The sequence below is a fragment of the Rhagoletis zephyria genome, unplaced genomic scaffold (assembly GCF_001687245.7).
Source record: "Rhagoletis zephyria isolate East Lansing unplaced genomic scaffold, Rhagoletis_zephyria_1.1 Rzeph_scaffold_00034, whole genome shotgun sequence".
Lineage (NCBI taxonomy): Eukaryota > Metazoa > Arthropoda > Insecta > Diptera > Tephritidae > Rhagoletis > Rhagoletis zephyria.
The window spans coordinates 590,709-611,451 of NW_016157118.1; the positions used below are offsets into that span (position 1 = coordinate 590,709).

Consider the following 20,743-nt stretch of genomic DNA (forward strand, 5'->3'; position numbering starts at 1 on the left):
ATCTTTATCTTCATCTTCATCTTCACCTTCATCTTCATATTCATCTTCATCATCATCTTCATCTTCATCTTCGTCTTCATCTTCATCATTATCTTTATTCTTGTCTTTTTATTTATCTTTAACTTTGTCCTGTTCTTCACCTTTATCATTGGCTTGATCCTTCAATATAGGTCGTGAGTGTCTGTGTTTTTGTCGTTGCCCTTGTCTTTGTTTCTGCCCTTCTATATTCCTCTCTGTATTTTCATTACCCACTCCACAGTTGCGATATTCACGCATGCGCATACGAATACGCAAAATTAAGTTTTATTTTCTGAGCAAAAAGTAAAAGTAATGAAATAACGATCATTTTCCGAACAAAAAATAAAACGTAAAACGTACCGATTATTTTCTGTGCAAAAAATAAAACTTAAAACGCAACCATTATTTTCCGAGCAAAAATAAAATTTAAAACGTAACTATTATTTTCCGAGCAAAAAATAAAACTTAAAACGTAACCATTATTTTGCGGGCAAAAAATAAAACTTAAAACGTAACGATTATTTTCCGAGCAAAAAATAAAACTCAAAATATAATGATTAAACTTAATTTTTATAAGTAAAAATTAGAAAATAAAAATCAGTTCAGCTGAAGGTATTCTGAGTAATAAGAAATACATATACTGCTTTACTCCTTATGCACATAGCATTTCTCTTTCAGCGTGATTTTTGAGTTGAAATTTCAAAGGATAATCGTTATTTGCGGTCCCTGCTTTTACACATTACTGCATTTGGAAAAATTTATATATTCGCAGCATACATTGATAGAGGAGTTACATATATAAAAAATCATATCTAAACAATCAGAGGTAGGGTAGATATACCTTATATAGCACCAATCTAAGTGATTTTGACTGCTGTGTTATCGGTATATAAATTGGTAACAGAATTTAATGGGTTTAGCTTCCTACATAAAGGAGATAGATCGCAAAAGCTGGTATCTGAGCAATCAGTGGTATAGGAGATAAAGCTTATATAGCATAGATTTTGACGATTTTCTTGGTAGACTTTGTATTATTATTTATAAAATAGCTTACCAAATTTATCGGTTTTAGCTGTCAAAATATAGGAGTTTTATTTTAAAACCCCTTATCTGACCAATCAGTTGTGTGGAGCAATAAATAGGTTATAGTTACCCGCTATATGTTCATTTTCCTGTAAACTTTCTCTTGATAATGAGTGAAACTAGTGCGAAATTTCATGTTTCTTGCTGCATAAATGGAGAAGTTATAACAATGAATCTCATATCTGAATAATTAGTTGTATGGAGGCTATAGGTTATAGCGACCCGACCTTCGCCATTTTCCGTGTAAATATTTTTTTGATAATGGGTGGAAATGTTGCGAAATTTCATGTTCTCAGCTGCATAAATTGAGGAATTATATCAAAAATCGCATATCTGAACAATCGGTGACAGGTAATAAGGTCAATGGAAATAAGGTCAATTGACTTTATTTCCCACCCTGGTGCGAAATAAAGTCAATTGACATTATTACCTTTTTAAAAACGAAATAAAATCCATTGACATTATTTCTCTTTCAAACATTAAATTTGTTTAGCTTCGCGGCGGCCTCGCGCTCGCGCCCCGCGTACCCCGTGCGACCGGCGCGCACACCACGTCACGCTACGCCGCGGCCCCCCGGAACCCCCTTCCCAGTCTCCCACCATGCTGTAACGTAGGTAGATTTATTTTTTGTATACGTTGAAATAAAATTTGTATATATTTTAAACATCGAGGGCTTATATTCAATAAAATACCCTCTATCTGCACACTTTTCACAAAGATGAGATTCTGATATAAAAATCCACCTAAGCTTTAACTGTCATCAGTGATATTAATGCTACCTTATATAACGACAGGTAATAAGTCCCAGATGGTTTCTAAAATCACAATTTAGTTTTTGTGCAAATTGCAGGCAGAGGGTATTAATGAATTCAAGCCCTCGATATTTCACATTTTTATATTTGTAAGTTATTAGAAGCAGGGATGCCAACTTGGCTCAAACCGCGCCATTTGTCCCTATTTTACTTCAAATGGCACTTAATTTTCAATTTGGCACAAAGTGCCAAAATGGCACTTTTGTAAAAAAAATTACATTTCAATACATTTTTGTGAAATCCTTTGCGTGCATTTCTTTTTCTCAACTAAAATTTTCTAATTTATAAAGGCTATTCAACTGGTTTATTTCATTTTATCATTGCGCTTTTGTTTGGAAAATGTAGCTTTATTTTATTGCTAAATGTGAATGATTAAAAGGAATGACACCTTTTTTGGCACTTTTATTTTTCTATTTGGCACATTTTGGCACTTTTTTATCCTCAATATGGTACCTCATAACTAAGGATAGTTAGCAGTCCTGATTGGAAGATTTCTGCTCTGTTTTGGGGCAACAACTTGTCTGCAGTAGAAAAGCATATAATTTGTGTTTTAAAAGTGTGTGAAAACCAATCAATTAACTTATATGATCTCGGTTCCGATATTAAATAATCAATAATTGTTTATACCCGCATTTTGGCACATTGGCTCGTTGAATGTGCCATCTAATAAATAGTGTCGTCGTTCTCCTTAGCTGCTTTTAAATGATGTCGTCACAAATTGCTGGTGGAGACATGAATACAGTGTAAGAAAATTATTTTTCTATAGTTGTTTCCTTATAGAAAGGTTGGTTTATTTTCCACCTTAGACATTCCGAATTCGTTCAAAATATGCTAATTTAAAACACAGAATTCTTTCAGTGTTCCTCCGGGGTTTTTGGACATGGACTGTTTCTTCAATTTAATAGTGTTCGCTTTATTTTTGTGGAAACGAAACATGTTTTGCAAGTTATGGATCATTTCTACACTCTTTCTTCAAATATTTCTCGTATTCCAGCTGTGCGCAGGCGTTTAGTTTTTCGCATCGTGTTTTTACTATATTCGTAATTAAAATTTTTTTATTAAAATCAAATGGTGGTAGTTCATGATTGTGTGTGGATCAATATCACAACACTGAGGATTTGGGAATAACCTATTTCATCTATTAAAAAACAACACTTACGGGGCAATGTTTATTGTAAGAACAACATTTTTTTCTATGAATCGACATACTTTAAGTATTGTTGACGCTATTTCCATTTGAATGAGGAAATAGCGTCAATGACTTTATTTCCAAATTTTTATTGACTTTATTTCGCTTTTGAAAAGGTAATAATGTCAATTGACTTCATTTCGCACCAGGGTGGGAAATAATGTCAATTGGCCTTATTTCCATTGACCTTATTACCAGTCACCGAACAATCAGTTGTATGGTGGCTATAGTTTACAGTGACCCGCTCTTTATAATTTTCACTCTAAGTTTTCTGTTGATAATGGGTGGAAGTATTGCAAAATTTCATGTTCCTATCTGTATAAATGGAGGAGTTATAACGAAAAATCTGATATCTGAACAATCAGTTGTATGGGAGCTATATGTTATAGTGGTCCGATTCTACTGGTTCCGACAAATGATTAATACATTATAAATATACACCCACCTACCAAATTTTATCCGGATATCTTGAAAACTGAGATACTAGATTGCATACAAACAGACGGAGATGGCTAAATCGACTCAGCTCGACGTTTTGATCATTTATGTGTACATTTTAATGGGCCTATCTCTTCTTACTCTGGCACGTACAAACATCGGACCAAAATTATAATACCCTTCTTATTCATTGAATCTTTGTTCATTTATTAAAAATTTATTTTGGGTCGGATTATTTTAATGCACAGACCACTTTTTTTGTGTGCCGGTGTACCGCCTGAAGTCCGGTCTGAGTCCTTAGAAAGTATAACTTCTAAATTTCGAGTAAATCGTAGTTTTCGAAATTTCAGAATCGGATCCAACGGGCCAAAATGAATGTCGGTAGGTGGGTCTGGTTAAAACCACACCACCACATTTGTTTTGTTTGCCGGTATATTTATTCCAGGTTTGCTGGAAATATGTACGCTGAGACTCCACCGAACTCGCTGGACTCAGAGCTATAAAATACTTCGTTTATCAAAACCTATTTTCTGTTCTCGAGAGTTATTTAATAGCTGCTAAAATAAAGGAGGATCTGCACATTTAGTCATGTTATTATTTTCATAATATTGACGAAATTATGTATATAATTGAATCTATACCAGACGATTGTACCCTACTTTTCAAACGAAAATTATGAGCTTTATGCGTTAGCTGAAGTTGTACCGGAATAATTTAGAACTGCAGCACTATGTTTTACGCATATCTTCTGCACTTCATTCTCTACTATTTTGACAGTTTCTGACACATTTAACTTGCATAGGAATCCGTAGGGAGAGGCTCACGAAGGTGGGAAAAACTTTTGACTGCCGTTCACCTGGGAGTGGCCAGAAGTGATTATTGTGCGTACGGTTCAAATCGCAGCTCAAAACGTTCGGATATTTATATCCACGTGTCCTCTAGGTAGCGACAAAACACGCGTTTGGCAGCGAGATAAAGTGAGAAGGCGTAAAACTTCGCGTGCGCTGGGTTTGGGTCCCACCACGTTAAAACCCCGCCCAGTGAAAAACAACAAACACCCTCGAAAGAGACCCCTTTTTCTGATGACGATCTTCGTAATGTGTAGTGCTAGGTTCCAGCATGAAAAAATCCATCAAGCTACATGGCTGTCTCCAGATCGGCAAACGAAAAACCAAGTGGAACATGTTCTGATAGACGGAAGGCATACTTCCTGTGTTTTATACGTACGTACACTCCAAGGGCCAAACATCGACTCGGATAACTATCATATTGCAGACAAGAAACGCACCAGCCTCTGTGCAGCAAAAAAAGTGCGCCCAACAATGCAAGGAAAGGTTAAAGTCGAAAAGCTGCAAACACAACAGACAGCTAACTTATTTCCCACTCGACTCTCACACCTGCTCTCTGAGAGTACTCTTCACTAAACCGACATACGCGAGCAGAGAATTAGTCATATTTCAACGAGCCCGAAAGAACGACTGGTACGATGTGTAAAGAAGCTGCAGAGAAAAGAGATGCCGCCTACAGGGCCACGCTCCAATCATACTCAAATTATGGAGGGAGCATTTCTCCGCCGTATTGAATCAGAACAGCATTGAAAGAAGTGGAGAAGACGAACCCAAACGCCAGGCGATGACAATGGAGTCGATGTTCCACCGCCTGAATATGACGAGGTACGAATTAGCGATTATGTTGGAGCTGACGGCTTGCCAGCTGAACTATTCAAGTACCGCAGCGAGGAGCTCATAAGGTGCATGTATCAACCCTTCAGATGAACGCATGCCCGACGACTGGAATTTGAGTGTGCTCTGCCCAATCCACAAGAAAGGTGGCCCCGCCATACGCGCCAACTACAGCGGGATCAGCCTTCGAAGCATAGGTTACAAGGTATTATCGAGTGCAAGGCCGTATTGAGGCCCCAATGTAGAAATGTCGCATTTTAAGGCACTAAAAATAAAATAAGGCAAAATGAGCTTAGAAAAAAGGCAAAAAAGGCATATACTTTTTAATGTTGTTATGTACTTTCTTTATGTACAATGTGCACGCCCAATTAAAGATATTAAAAAATATATACATTGGTCAAAAAATTATAGCCGAACCACTTTTTGCCAAGTTGTAACGTATTATTTTCGTTGTTATTTAATTTTGGTTACTTTTTATAAAATATAGTTTATTCTTTAATAAAACTCGTGTAAATCCAAGTTTCCAAATTTTTGCAATGTTAAAAAAAAAATTCAACAAACTTTCGTACAAATTTCGAGGTTTTCTAAAGACTCTAAAAAATCAATCGTAGTTTTTAGTCATTTGAAACTTGTACTTTATTCTACTACAACTGCATACTCAGAATCTAATTAAAAAAGTCGAAATTTTTACGAAAATGTGTTTAATATTTTTTTTTTAATTGCATAAATTTATAAGGCAGTGGCACTCGATTGTTGCATTTGTACAGATTAGTACATTTTTATATTGGGCTACAAAAATAATATTTTAAAACTTGTGAAAATTTGGCGCGGCTATAATTTTTCGACTACTGTACATCACCAAAAAAAGTTGCGGTTTTTCCGGCAGAATTACCAAACCTAGAATATCTTAAGACATCTATCAAAATATTTCGGAAATATATTAAGATTTACGTGAGCTGGACCGGTTTGAAAATACCTCTAAAAATTGAGATTTTTATGAATAAAAGTAGTTTCTTAAGGGATTTTTTGGAAAAGCTCCACCCAGATGACAAAACAGTTGAAGCTTAAAATATCTACATAAAAATATTAAAACAGTGCATCAACGGAAACATAATAATGAGATTTTTGATGTTGTTTTTTTTTACTTTGTTTCAAAGATTTGTGTAAGAAAAACTTGGCACTTTATTTATATTTCGTAACAATTCAGTTTTCCTTATATGTCGCCTGCAATGTTGAGTACTTTTCGGTTTTGTCATTAGCAATTTTAAATTTTATATAAGTATATTTTACAGATTTAAAGGAAAATCTCAAAGATATATACATATGTATATATATATTAATTTGTATAGATATGCATATGTATGTACGTATGTATATAAAATGTTCTTTTAAATCGGTAAGATGCATGTTAACTTGTGGTATGTATAAAGTTGTTAATGACAAAATCAAAAAGTACTCTACTTCATATACTTATATCGTCGTTTAAAATGCAAAACCGCGTATCGTCGTTCTGCAAAACCGCGTAACTGACATTTTTTGCCAAAAATTGGATTTTCTCACCGAAGCACGAAATGCGATTGCTTTATAACAGAGAACAATTTTTAATCATGAGTGTTTTTACTCTCTACAAAATAATGTATGCAACCTCACATACGCTGTGATATATAGATATAAAAATATATCTTACCGATTTAAGAAAAAACTTCATATATGTATGTACTTATGTATATCATCAAAAGCAAGAAGAATGAACAAAGCAGCAGTTTTATACGAGGACCGCGCGGCACAATCGCGTGACGCGGTGTGGCGAGCCAACGCGGGCCGCCGCTAAAGAGACAACATTTACTTTTTGTATCGTATGGCTTTCTTTCTCATATGTAATTTTTTTCTTATGGCTTTATTTCACTTTCCCTTATTTCTCCATGTGATTGCACGGCGTCATTGGTCTATGTGGGGCGGTCAGCCAGCCTGAATAACCTAACCTAAACCTAAGTTTGAAATTTTCTTTGCGATAACACAGATTACAGGTTTATGTTATTCGAAGCCCTGAATGAGAATCCGAGATCTGTTAGCCTCCATCAGTCAGGTTCGAGTCATTTCAAGGTCAAGTAGGGAAAAATTCATTGAATAAACCCGAAAACTCAGTACAATTCTTCTGAATTTGACGTTGGGATGAGCTTGGCATGACCTCTAGATGACCTTAATGAAGAGACCCCCATATTGGGGTTCAGCGACAACAAAAACAAAAAAGAAATTTTTTTGTCTTATTTGACCCTCAAATGACCTCGAACCTGACATTATGGAGGTTAACGGACCGCGTACTCGGGCAAGCGAGTCTAAAACCTCATATACATATATGAATTTTCTCCTACCTGAAACGTTTAAAGAATATTATTGTTCGCAAAATATGAAAAAGGCACTTCTATGCGCTTTTTGACTTCTTCGTGCCAAATATATAAGTAGTAGGAAGTCGTCGGCCATCGATTTTATACGTATGTATTTTTGTCAGGGACGTGAACCGGATGAAAAATATGGTCGGTTCGGTTCAGCAGTTCGAACCGCTTTTGCACTTTTGGATTGGTTCGTCAAAGCGGTTTTTTGTGTCTTTGAACCGGGGTTTTGGTTCGGTTCAACGGTTCGAAAAACAAAAAAAAATAACGCGCAAGTTTAAGTGTCAAGTGTCAAGTGCAACATCGCGCAAGGTTAAGGGTCAAGTGTGTTGCCTTTACATTTGATATTGTCACATGGTAAACAAATATGGTAGGTGTTACCATGTCTAACAAAAAGAAAAAAAGTGGGTACATTTATCTATTGAAAATTGGTTGAAATAAACCTTTATAGAAAGTGGTTCGGTTTTCGGTTCGGATCAAACATTTGTGGAAAATTTCGGCTCGGTTAAGGGTTCAGTTAATTAATAGAAAAAAGCGGTTTCCCGGTTCAAAACCGGTTCGGTTCAAAACCGGTTCACGTCCCTGATTTTTGTAGCATTCATTAAGGAGTCTGTGGGGATACATTATTTGAAGAAAAAACTCTAAATAAAATTTTTAAGGCAGTGTCACTCGATTGGTACCTTTGTACAGATGTTTTTAAAGAATGAATTTTAAAAAAAATTTACCAAAATTAAATAACAGCNCGTTTTTCTCGAGTTTCGCTTTTGAAGTTATGACATTATTGAAGTAAATGAGCAATATGTATACTTACATATTAGACGTCTGTATGAATCCGTTCAAAATGGCATAGCGACACCTGAGTGAAATATCGACCTATCTCGGCAGCTAGTTCGAAAACGCCCCATCTTAGAAAACTTTTCAAAACCGCCATATTTCAGAATTTAACTTTTATCTCGGTATTTGGTTGAAGAACGTCCTATCTCAGGTTCAAAAATGCCCTATCTCAACTGAACCGTTTTTTAACCGGCAGAATGAATGTGGTTGGCTATGAACTTTATTGAATTTAAAACTGAGCTGTGTTGAAATGAGAATCGACATGACAACGTTCAAACGTTGTAAAACCATATTGATTCATTGTGAAATTATAATAGTAGTGCTATACTGTAACCATGGGTGAACAACGAAAGCAAGGGCGCCCACGAACGCAATGGAAGAACCAAGTGCAGAAGGAGCTATCTGCGCTCGGGATAACCAACTGGCGCAAATTCGTNTTTACTATGATTACTCGTCCGTGCTATTATAGTAGCACAATGCCACTAAGCGCATTTTAAAATTTTCAGGAAATAGCCTCATGCGATTATCGATTATATTTTTTGTTGTTTGTGTGAAATATTTTATATTTATCAGTATTTTTCTTTTATTCAAAATATGTTGAAGTAAAAGTGAAACAAAAAAAAAAAAATTTGCCAGAACCCCCCCCCCCCCGAAAAAAAATCCTGGCTACGGGCCTGGTTATGTTATTTACAATAGTATGCAAAATTACAAATATTGCTCTAAGGGCCAATTTCACAGTGCGTAGTTAAATCAGAATCGACAGTTAACTAGAGATTTTCAGTACAAAATTCTGTAGTTAACTCCCGATTCTGAGTTAACTACGCATTGTGAAATTGGCCTAAAGTATGCAAAAATTACCGCTATATTTATGTTGCGTAAAAATTTCATTGCTGTATCGATTACCAGTACCGCACTAGAACAAAATATGATTTAATTTTTACTATGGACATATATGTAAAATCCAAATTTTAAAGCCGTTTTTCTCGAGTTTCGCTTTTGAAGTTATGACATTATTGAAGTAAATGAGCAATATGTATACTTACATATTAGACGTCTGTATGAATCCGTTCAAAATGGCATAGCGACACCTGAGTGAAATATCGACCTATCTCGGCAGCTAGTTCGAAAACGCCCCATCTTAGAAAACTTTTCAAAACCGCCATATTTCAGAATTTAACTTTTATCTCGGTATTTGGTTGAAGAACGTCCTATCTCAGGTTCAAAAATGCCCTATCTCAACTGAACCGTTTTTTAACCGGCAGAATGAATGTGGTTGGCTATGAACTTTATTGAATTTAAAACTGAGCTGTGTTGAAATGAGAATCGACATGACAACGTTCAAACGTTGTAAAACCATATTGATTCATTGTGAAATTATAATAGTAGTGCTATACTGTAACCATGGGTGAACAACGAAAGCAAGGGCGCCCACGAACGCAATGGAAGAACCAAGTGCAGAAGGAGCTATCTGCGCTCGGGATAACCAACTGGCGCAAATTCGTACAGGAGAGAGGCAATTGGAAAAGCTTTTTGGTCTCGGCCCAAACTGACAAACGGTTGTAGTGCCAAATAAGAAGAAGATATATTTTTGTATGTCTTTGATTGGACATGCACATTGTATATCGATGGCTGAGTGGAAGATCGACCTATCTCGGCAGCCAGTTCGAAAACGCCCTATCTCAGAAAATTTTTCAACAACGCTTTATCTCAGAAAACTTTTCAAGAACGCCCTACTTCAGAATTTGATTGGAAAACACCCTACCTGAGAATTGGGTTGAATAACGCCCTATTTCAGCTTATTTCCAATGTATTTTCGTTTGAGATAGGGCGTTTTTGAACCGAGTTCTGAGATAGGGCATTCTTCAACAAAATTCTGAGAATTGAACATAACTATCAACTGCCTGTCCTAAGCAAGAGAGCCAAACGACATATTTACAGCCAAAAACTTGCACAATTTTAAAAATTAAAACAAACGTTTTTCGGTTGGCTCTGTATAACTTTGAACTCATTTAAAAGATAGCCGTCATAAGCGGGCCAAAAGTTAGCTATTTTAGCAGTCGACTACGAAATTCCCGACAGTGATCCAAAAAAATTCCGACATAGTCGATCATTGCGCTGGCATATTTCCGATTTATTTTTAATTTTATGCTTACATAATTGTGTAACCAAAGTTATTGTTCAAATGGAGGTAAAACACATCACAGCAACAATGTCAAATTCACAACTTTATATACATAAATACATCAATTATGGCACTTTCGCAGGTTAAACCTAGATCACGTAAACTGCGTTTAGTTTAGCTGGCAATTTAAACTAAGTTTAAACCACAGCCATGCACTAAAAAACTGGCCCTAACTGATAGATTTACTCATACGTATTTTCTTCTTTTTTACTTTCAGCATCATCTCGGTGAAGGCGAAATCGTTTGCAGATCGTGAGATACGCTATACATTGAAGGCACAAGGACAAGGGGCTGGTACATTCAACATTGGGCCGTCGTCGGGTATCGTCAAGTTGGCGAAAGAATTGGATTTCGAAGATTTGCGACAGCCGCATGTCTACTCGTTGATAGTTACTGCCACCGAAGACTCGGGTGGCTTCTCCACATCCGTTGAGGTACGTACTTACAAACACACAAGTAGTCAGTGGGAAAATTTAATGTATGGTAATAGAAAAAATAATCAATAAAACAGCCGTTTTCACATCCGAAAATGCATTTTTCACCCACGGCGATGTCCTAAGAAAAGTATGGCATTTCTTTTTGCCAGGGACGGTAATCATTATGAGTAGAATAATTTAAATCAGCATTTAATCATTATTTTATGAGTTATATTTTTTTCTCTCTAAAATAATAATTATTATTGATTTTTATTTTTTTGCTCAATGGAAATTAGTATTATTTGATTTTTATTTTTTCCGATCAAAAATAATGATTATTTTATGATTTTTATTTTTTCGCTCAGAGATAAAAATTATTACTGAGTTTTATTTTTCCATTTAAAAATGATTATTTATAAAATTGAAAAGGCTATACAGACGCAACTTACTGAAATTTTTACCTGAAAATATTTAGACTTATTCCTTTAATTATGGTGTCGCTACCTCTGAAAAGGATACGGCGGAAACCGCGCTGGTATAATAATAATAATAATAGATTGGCGCTTACACATATGTTAGTGTTTGGCCGAGCTTCTCCTCCGATTTGTGGCATGCGCCTTGATGTTGTCAGACAAAGCGGAGGGACCTACAGTTTTACGCCGACTCCGAACGGCGATTATATTTTTATGAGAAGCTGTTTTTCATGGCAGAAATACTCTCGAAGGTTTGCCATTGCCTGCCGAGGGACGACCGCTGTTAAGAAAAAACCTTTTTTCTATATTTTTGGCGATGTTGCTTTGACCAGGGTTTGAACCCAGGTGTTGCGGAGTGGAAGCGCGCACTGCTTACCACTACACCACAGCGGCCGACGCGCTGGTATAGCTTTTAATTTTTTGGAATGATCATCATTCTTAAGTGGAAAAAACAAAACTCAATAATAAGAATAAAAATCATAAAATAATCATTATTTTTGATCGAAAAAATAAAAATCAAGTAATAATAATTACCTTTGAACGAAAAATTAAAACTCAAATATTAATTATTATTTTTAATCTTTATTGGTTAAACTCGAATAATAACAAGTAAGAAAGTCTAAGTTCGGGCGGAGCCGAACATTAAATACCCGGCGCAGGTACTAAGTATATGATTTTCACCTTTCCGAAAGCTACCGCTACATGGTCAGCAGGTGTGTATCAATTTTGAGTAAATTAGCGTCCTCAAATTTCGAAATATTGAAGTTTCAAGCATTTCTGAATTTTGCCGTTATATGAAAAGTGTCGAATTTTAATCTGAATCCAATAATTTTCGACGTTTTGCTTCTATGTGGCAAGCACAATAACCATACCGTGTTTGGTACAAATTGGTAGAACGGTTACCGAGATACATATATGTGATCATAAATGGGCGGGGCCACGCCCATTTTCCAAAACTTTATCATAAACGTATTTCTTGGTAAAGAGTTGTTGCAAGCATCAATTTTGAGTAAATTAGCTTTATTATTTACTGATTTATCGAAGATTTCGTATTTCTCCAAATTACCGTTATATGGGAGGTAGGCGTGGTTATTGCCATTTGGTATGCTGTAGCTAGGGATGTTGCGATACAAGTAAATACAAGTAGGTACTCGATACTTTCATCTTGAAACCAAGTACTTTTGGCATCGATACTTTCACCAAATACAATAAGAAGGTATCGGATGTAAGTACTTGGTATCGGCAAAAAGTACTCATACCTAAACTCCCATCGATTGTAAAGCAAAAGTACGAATGCCAAAATATAAGGTAGAGCAATAAGTGAGAGCACAATATTCGATCAACTCAAAGCCATTTGAGCAACAGAGCAAACAAAATTTACCGTTGCTATTGTGGTTTGCCATACCTCATTTCAGTTGAATTTCATTTTCTTGGTGGTGTTGCTTCAACTAAAAGNCCGCTACAGCATGACAGAGGAACACTTTTGTAAGTACTCCAATTTACCACAAATAGACTACATGGTCCAACGATTTTTGCAGGGTAAGTGAGAGCACAATATTCGATCAACTCAAAGCCATTTGAGCAACAGAGCAAACAAAATTTACCGTTGCTATTGTGGTTTGCCATACCTCATTTCAGTTGAATTTCATTTTCTTGGTGGTGTTGCTTCAACTAAAAGTTAAGCTTGTAGAAACAGTTCGTAAACAAATCTTTAATACAAATGTATTTATCTTTTTATTATTTGTTTGCTTGACGATTGTTAAATCGTTTGGATAGAGAGACATCATTTTGGACATGTTTTAATTGGATCTTCACGGTCAACCTAACATTTTTGAGTAAAAGTAGCAAGCTAGCTGGCGGAAAATGAGTAAATAAAAGTACATACTCGATACGTTTTGGTTGGTATCGATGTGAGGTTATTTCCATATCCCTAGCTGTAGCAAGACTAACAACTGTGCCAAGTTTGGAAGAAATTGGTGCAGCGGTTACCAAGGTATACACATGTATCCATAAGTGGGCGTGGCTACGCCCATTTTCCAAAAATTTATAACATTCTTATTTTTTGTGTAAAAATTATTGTAAATATCAATTTTGAGTGAATAATCTTCAGTAGTTACTAAAATATCGCAGTTTTCGTATTTCTGAAAATTACCTTTATATGGGAGGTAGGCGTGGTTATTGTCCGATTTTGCCCATTTTATATATAATACCGTCCGTCCTACGCTGGAAAGAAGTGCACATACCAAGTTTGGTTAAGATATCTCAATTTTTACTCGAGTTATCGTGTGCACAGACGGACGGCGGACGGACGGACAGACAGTCACCGCTTAATCGATTTCTCTTTTCATTCTGATCATTTATGTATACATTTGTCTATATCTATGTCGATTCGTTTTGCCTGTTACAAAGAACCGTTATGTGAAAAAAGTTATAATTGTGCACAAGTGCGCTCGGGTATAAAAATCATTGTAAATTACAGTGGGATGTACAAAAACAAATACGTGGGTATAATTAAAATTGTTTTACGGCGATTACAACTTGTTGATTTTTTTAGTTAAAATTTAAAAAATAATGATTATTTTCCGTCCCTGCTTTTTGCATTACCCAGTATCGAAGAGTATACGTTATTAAATAGGGATTTTTTTGGGACTTTTGGGACATTAGAATTAGGATTGCTTATGTTATATCGATATATCGATATTGGCGATATCTTTTGTTTGCGATACGATATTCTCGGCGCGACTTTTTTTTTGACGATACTATCAAATATCAGTATTTTACCCACAAATGGTTATATGGTTAATTTTTTTCATAAGTTCAATAAACTTTAATATATGTATGCGAGTTAAACTGCGCAATCGATTAATGTATGTATTAATGAATGAATACATATCCTTATATTAAAGAATATGTCCTCATATCCATTCATATTTGAAAACATTACCCAAGTTTTTTTTACAAGCCAAATTCTGATAGTTAATTTTTTAGTTGTTAGAAGTCTTGCAGGTGATCTTTTTACGAGTAAAGCTAAGCGCACACCAACGGGATTGCGATAGTGATAGCGATAGGGATAGCGATAATTGGGCATGTACACCAACGCGATAAGGATAGAGTTGCGATTGTACAGTATGTAGAATAACAAAGTCAAGTTATGTAATGTATGTAAATAAGTGTTTGGCACTTTCCTTTTTCGTTGAGCTTAATTCCAATTTCATCCATACTTTATATTTCTTTCTTACATTTTTATTATCTTTTTCATTTAAATCATCCATAACGACTTCTTGCTTTCCATCCTCATCCCAAAAGTAAAGTATCAAGCTCTCATAAGTATTTTGCCAGCTCTGTCTAAAGTATTTGAAAGCTTGTTAGCGGAGCAAGTCAGTGCCCTAAGTATTTTGCCAGCTCTGTCTAAAGTATTTGAAAGCTTGTTAGCGGAGCAAGTCAGTGCACATGTGCTTAAATATAATTTACTTTCACCGTTTCAGTCAGGATTTAGAGCTAAGCACAGCTGCTCAACCGCATTATTGAAAATACTAGATGACATACGCATACCTTTTGACATAAGTCAACTAACGCCGCTCTGTTTGCTTGACTTTTCGAAAGCATTCGACTCAGTTGACCACACATAGCTAAGTTGGAAACTCCAACAATATTTCGGATTTGGTGATAACGCGTAAAAGATTATGGAAAGTTACTTGACAGACGGAACCCAGTATGTTTGCACGGGAAAAGGAGTTTCTCAGCCAAGAAGAATAACCAATGATGTTCCCCAAGGCTCAATACTTTGTCCTTTACTATTTAGTCTCTTTGTTAAAGATGTGTTCCATGTATGTAAATTAGTAAGTATGCATGCATATGCTGATGATATTCAGCAGTATTTGTCGAGTAGCTTTACTGATACAAGTGATCTGTGTTTTAAAATAAGTAGTGACTTATCATGTGNACGCGTAAAAGATTATGGAAAGTTACTTGACAGACGGAACCCAGTATGTTTGCACGGGAAAAGGAGTTTCTCAGCCAAGAAGAATAACCAATGATGTTCCCCAAGGCTCAATACTTTGTCCTTTACTATTTAGTCTCTTTGTTAAAGATGTGTTCCATGTATGTAAATTAGTAAGTATGCATGCATATGCTGATGATATTCAGCTGTATTTGTCGAGTAGCTTTACTGATACAAGTGATCTGTGTTTTAAAATAAATAGCGACTTATCATGTTTGTTGCACTGGGCGAATAACAATGGCCTCTGTCTCAATGCTGCAAAGTCGTACGTGTTGCCCATTGCGAAGAAAAATGTTTCGTGCTTTAAAATTCCTGCAATATGCAATAAAGTCTCTGAGTAAAATCACTAATCTTGGCTTTGTAATTAACTCCAGCCTTACTGGTATCGGCCACATTAACTCTGCTGTGGGTAGAGTATATAGTACTCTGCGTAACCTAAGACAGTCTGTGCACTATACGCCTCTTCAAATTAGAAGAAAACTTGCCATCCAACTCATACTGCCACTTATAACCTACTCAGAGTTAGTTTACAACAAACTTGATTCTAGATCTGCTTATAAAATTGAAATTGCTTTTAATCACGTCACACGTTATGTTTATGGCTTGCGCAGGTTTGACCATATATCTACTTGGAGGTCTCGTCTTTTAGGCTGTAATATTCTTGATTATCAGAAGGCTAGAAGTTGCATTTTCCTTTTTCCGTCTGATTTCAGTAAAAACACCGTCATATTTGTACGAAAAGCTTGTACTTAGTAAATCCGTCCGTTCTTATACCTTAACTGTACCCAGTTTTAATTATGTAACCTCCACAAGACTGTTTTTTGTCAACACCGTACGTATCTGGAATTCTATTCCGGCTACTATTAGAAACACTCTTAACCAAAACAACTATAGGCTACTTCTTTATAGTTATTTTTCTGATAATAAATCTTAAATTTGGCATATAATTATTATTATAATTTCTTTTCTTTTTTTTAACTGACTATCTATAATAAATGTAAGCTACTTTTCCATTAGATTTGTAACGTTACTATTTATTTATTTATTTATTTATATTTCCCTCTATATTTTTAATTTATATATGCATACTTGTAATGAGGAAATCTTATAGACGTTATTGTATTCTTATGTCCTTTGTTTGTAATAATTATTGTTTGTTGTACTATAAAATATAAGACATCTTATTGTACTAATTATAATCACTGAAATTATTCAATGAAATGAAAATATAAAATTCAATGATTTTTCACATAGAAAATTAATTTTTCCACGATTTGGTCCTTTTTGTTACAATCAACTTTTCAAATTCCATTCACCGTTGATCTAATTACGCTGCGATAGCGCTTGGTGTGCACGCTTCCATTTGAAAACACATGTTGCGTTCGATTTCTATCACTATCGCTATCGCTATCACGTTGGTGTGCGATATTTTCGAAAACATCAGCAATTCTAATTAGAATGCTGATTACATATTAATCAGTAAAAGTAATCTAAAGCTCATAAGAAAGACATTGGATACATACGCTGCAGGAAATGGGACTAGTTTGTAGCTAACTATTAACTAATTAACATTCTACTAGTGGTAACTATTTATTAACTATTTCCTTTGGCCGTAACTAACTAATTTTGAAGGGCGAGGGCCGCAAAATAGTGAGAACTGGTTTCTTCTGCATTAGATGCCAACTAACTTGTAGCTAACTGCATTTACACATAAAATATCAATAAGAAAAACAAAATATGTTTTTGGTTTTTTACTTCTTTATTTATTTATTTATTTACTTTATTTTATTACATTTCATATTTGTTTACATATTTTGCTGCAGGTGGTCCCATATTCGAACACCGTCAGATATAACTTCAAAATGATAATGTAAAATTTCGATCTTCCTTTTATTTGTCCTGAATATGAAAAAGAATCTGCGAAGTTCACAAAAAAAGTGTATTGAAAGTAATTTTTTTATGAGGATATTTAATAGAAACTTGTAAAGAAAACCAACTCCCGATTGCGTCTGCATGACTCCTGCACGACTTTACAATTCACTTTAAGTTGGTTTTGTCATAGCTAATTAAAAGTGAGGTATTAATCGAAATCTCGCCAAAAAGCTAACTATAAGTTGGTCAGTTTTAACAATTGATAATTTTTCACTGCAGGGTTGTAAAGAAAACAAACTCCCGATAACATCTGCATGACTCTTGCACGACTTTCCAACTAACCTAAAGTTAGTTTTGTCATAGCTTATTAAAAGTTAGTTATTTATCGAACTCCGGAAATAAAGTTAACTAGAAGTTGGTTATTTTAATCAATTGATAATTTTTTTCTGCTGGGTACATTCAGGCAATCATCAATTCGGTCGGAGATCCTGACGTTGTCACGCTATGATGAATTCCGTCGTGAACACGAAATTCTCCCGCAAATTCGAAATTCGTGAGATTGGTAGCACAGATTTCGAGTTATTTTATTTTGATTTATTTTATTTTGATTTAGAATCATTAAACCAAAACATAAAAACAAGCAAAAACCAAGGGCAGCGCTAACCAAAATGTATTCAACAAAGTGTAATTGAATTTGACATTGCTCTCAGAACAACCATCCAATAAAGTCAAATTGAAAAAATTTTGTATGAATTTCGAATCGCTTGTTTATATTTTTTGGCATAATAGTACCTTAAAAGAGAGCCTACCTGAGTTGTCAATCACACCTTGTTTAATAAACTTGCCGCTAACTACAAACACGTCGGAATTGCTGATAGCATTTTTCCCGAATTCGTCACGGGAGATTTTTTCACGACGGGAGTTCACTCGGGATCTGTGATAGGCCTGTTTATTTATCACGCATGTAACGCATTACTACTCTTCTCACTGGGTAGGTTTATGTACATATGTACATATTCATTCGACCTCGCAAGAAAATAAAAATTCTGCAATGCGACTACCATCGGACTCAGATTTTAGTATTTGCTACAGCAATGATCCTCCATGAATCTTCCCTCTCTGCGATAATTCTGAGAGGTCGGCATCGATGGTATTTTTCCTATAGGAATTACCCGTAGGAAAATGAGTTATTCCAAAAAAATTCCAAAAAAAATTGTTTATTACTAGATTTGACCTAAACAGGGCAAGCGATTAAAAAATAATAATTTCGGAATTTAAAGAATCTGATAATGCATAATACTTAAATGACATCTAATCAATGTATTATTATAGTTTCGAGGATTTTGATTCATTCTAGAAAATTATATTGACCTCAAAAGAGAATAACTCATTTTCTTACGGGTAATTCCTATCGGAAAAATAAACACTCGATGAGTGAAACAGCCAGAGAGACCTTTTTGCAGATTTTCAGAAATCACTTTCGGAAATAGAAGTTGCAAGGTGTAACTGCAACTGAAATTACGCAAATCGCTTCCGAGAAACAATTTCCACTTGGCCGTGCTGCACTCGCAATTAGGCATGCCCGATATTCGATGTTATCGATGATAAGACGTAAAATATCGATGTTTTATGATCGATTGCGGACTATGTAGAGCATCGGCACATCGATACCTTGCACACATAATCGCCGTCGATTCGAGATATTCGCTGTTCATACATACATACATACATATGTAGTTACGACCTTTGCATTTCAGTAGCTCGTTTCTGTAACAATTCTCTACCAAGACGAATTGTGATATGAATTCGCCGCCCCGTTCTCTACTGCTAATGAGTATTAGAGAATGACGTATATCCTCTACCAGTGGATAAATAATTGGTAGAGAAAAGTTACAGAAACGATATAACTTAACGAGTTTGTACATATGTAAAACTATAATTCATAAAAAAGGGCAAAGGTTGTAAAATATTTTAACTGATTTCAAGTTTTTAATAAAATTATACAAATCTGAACAGACAGATAATTTCGAGAAAATAATGCATGAGAACAAATAGTGCTAAAAATTGCGCGAGCGCTTGTGGCTATCAAGCTAATCGAATTTGTATAAAATTATAAAAATTTTGAATAAAATATGACAAAATACGTGTAATAAACTTATTGTACTTATATGGAGTATTTAAGTACATACAGTTAAACCCGCTTAAGTACCTCACGAAAAATGTCAGCTTTTTGAGGTACTTAGGCGGGTTGGGTACTTAAAAGGACCCGCTTAAGTACCTCGATGCGGGTACTTAAGCGAACATAATTATTCTTATAGTTACAACTTCTTTTTAAATTACAGAAATAAATCTCTGATTAAAACATGAACATTTAATGAAGTATACTAAGATCGTAGCATTATTAAAACACATAAACACGTAAAGAAAAACTTTATTAAAAAAGAAATAAAGCAATGTTTTGTTATTTTTACAATAGTTCAATTCTTTAAAAAGTGATTTGCCGCTTATGTTTATTAATTTTTAAGATAAGTTCATTCCCTAACAAATACCATTTAAACCTAAGCATAAAATTTTATAGAATACTGAAAATTCATAAAATGTTCATCAAAATTTCAAACTTTTTTCTCAGAAGTGACCCCATTCTATTTTAGTGTAACAAGTTGCAAGTGGCAAAAAATTACCGTTGATTTTTTAGAATTTTTTTGCCGAAGGTGCTACGCTTCTCTTCACATAAAAAAGGTGTGTTTGTTCGTTATATTTATTTATTTATTTATTTATTTGTTACAGTCTTGCGACTTAAAAGTACAGATAGGTATTTTTAATATATAACAAAGTATGCGTATATGTAAGTTTAAATTTTCAATTACAAAGCTGTTTATGTTTCTAAAACTATCAAATAACCTATATAAATGTATATTGTCTAACTAGTTTGGTAGCTGGCGAGGCCTAGTCTCCAGTCTACCTTTAAATATGTACTATGTGCAGCAGGCGGAAAGACCTTGTTTCCGCTCCGCGTTGCTCACGAGTTGGTAGTCACGGTCGGAAAGGCCGAGTCTCCGATCCATGTTCCCGTCGTCATTAATATGCAAACCCTGACGCTGGATTCCGTGATGTGAGGCGGGCGGAAAGGCCTAGTTTCCGCTCCGCGTTATGGTCGGGCTGTTGGGCATAGTCGGAAGCTTTCGTATGCTAGATCATTTGCTGCTTGGTCGGATGGAAAGGCCTGGTTTCCATTCCGTTCCGTGCTCTCCTACCTAATAGCCAGAGTTTTACAGTGATCAAATAGTTGTCTTTTAAAAGCAACAAAGTTATCACAGTCTTTAACATGTGGCGGTAACTCATTAAAACACTTTA

The 20,743-nt window shown here is 35.2% G+C and overlaps 1 protein-coding gene across 6 annotated transcripts in view; it reads left to right on the forward strand.

Moving 5' to 3' along the window:
* LOC108364849 (neural-cadherin-like) overlaps positions 1–20,743 on the forward strand; it is a 539,754-nt gene that overhangs the window by 365,434 nt on the left and 153,577 nt on the right. For all 6 annotated transcript variants that reach the window (XM_017618713.1, XM_017618702.1, XM_017618720.1 and 3 more), the window contains one exon: positions 10,846–11,062. In XM_017618713.1, coding sequence (XP_017474202.1) covers positions 10,846–11,062 — 217 coding nt within the window. The remainder of the gene's footprint in view (positions 1–10,845; positions 11,063–20,743) is intronic.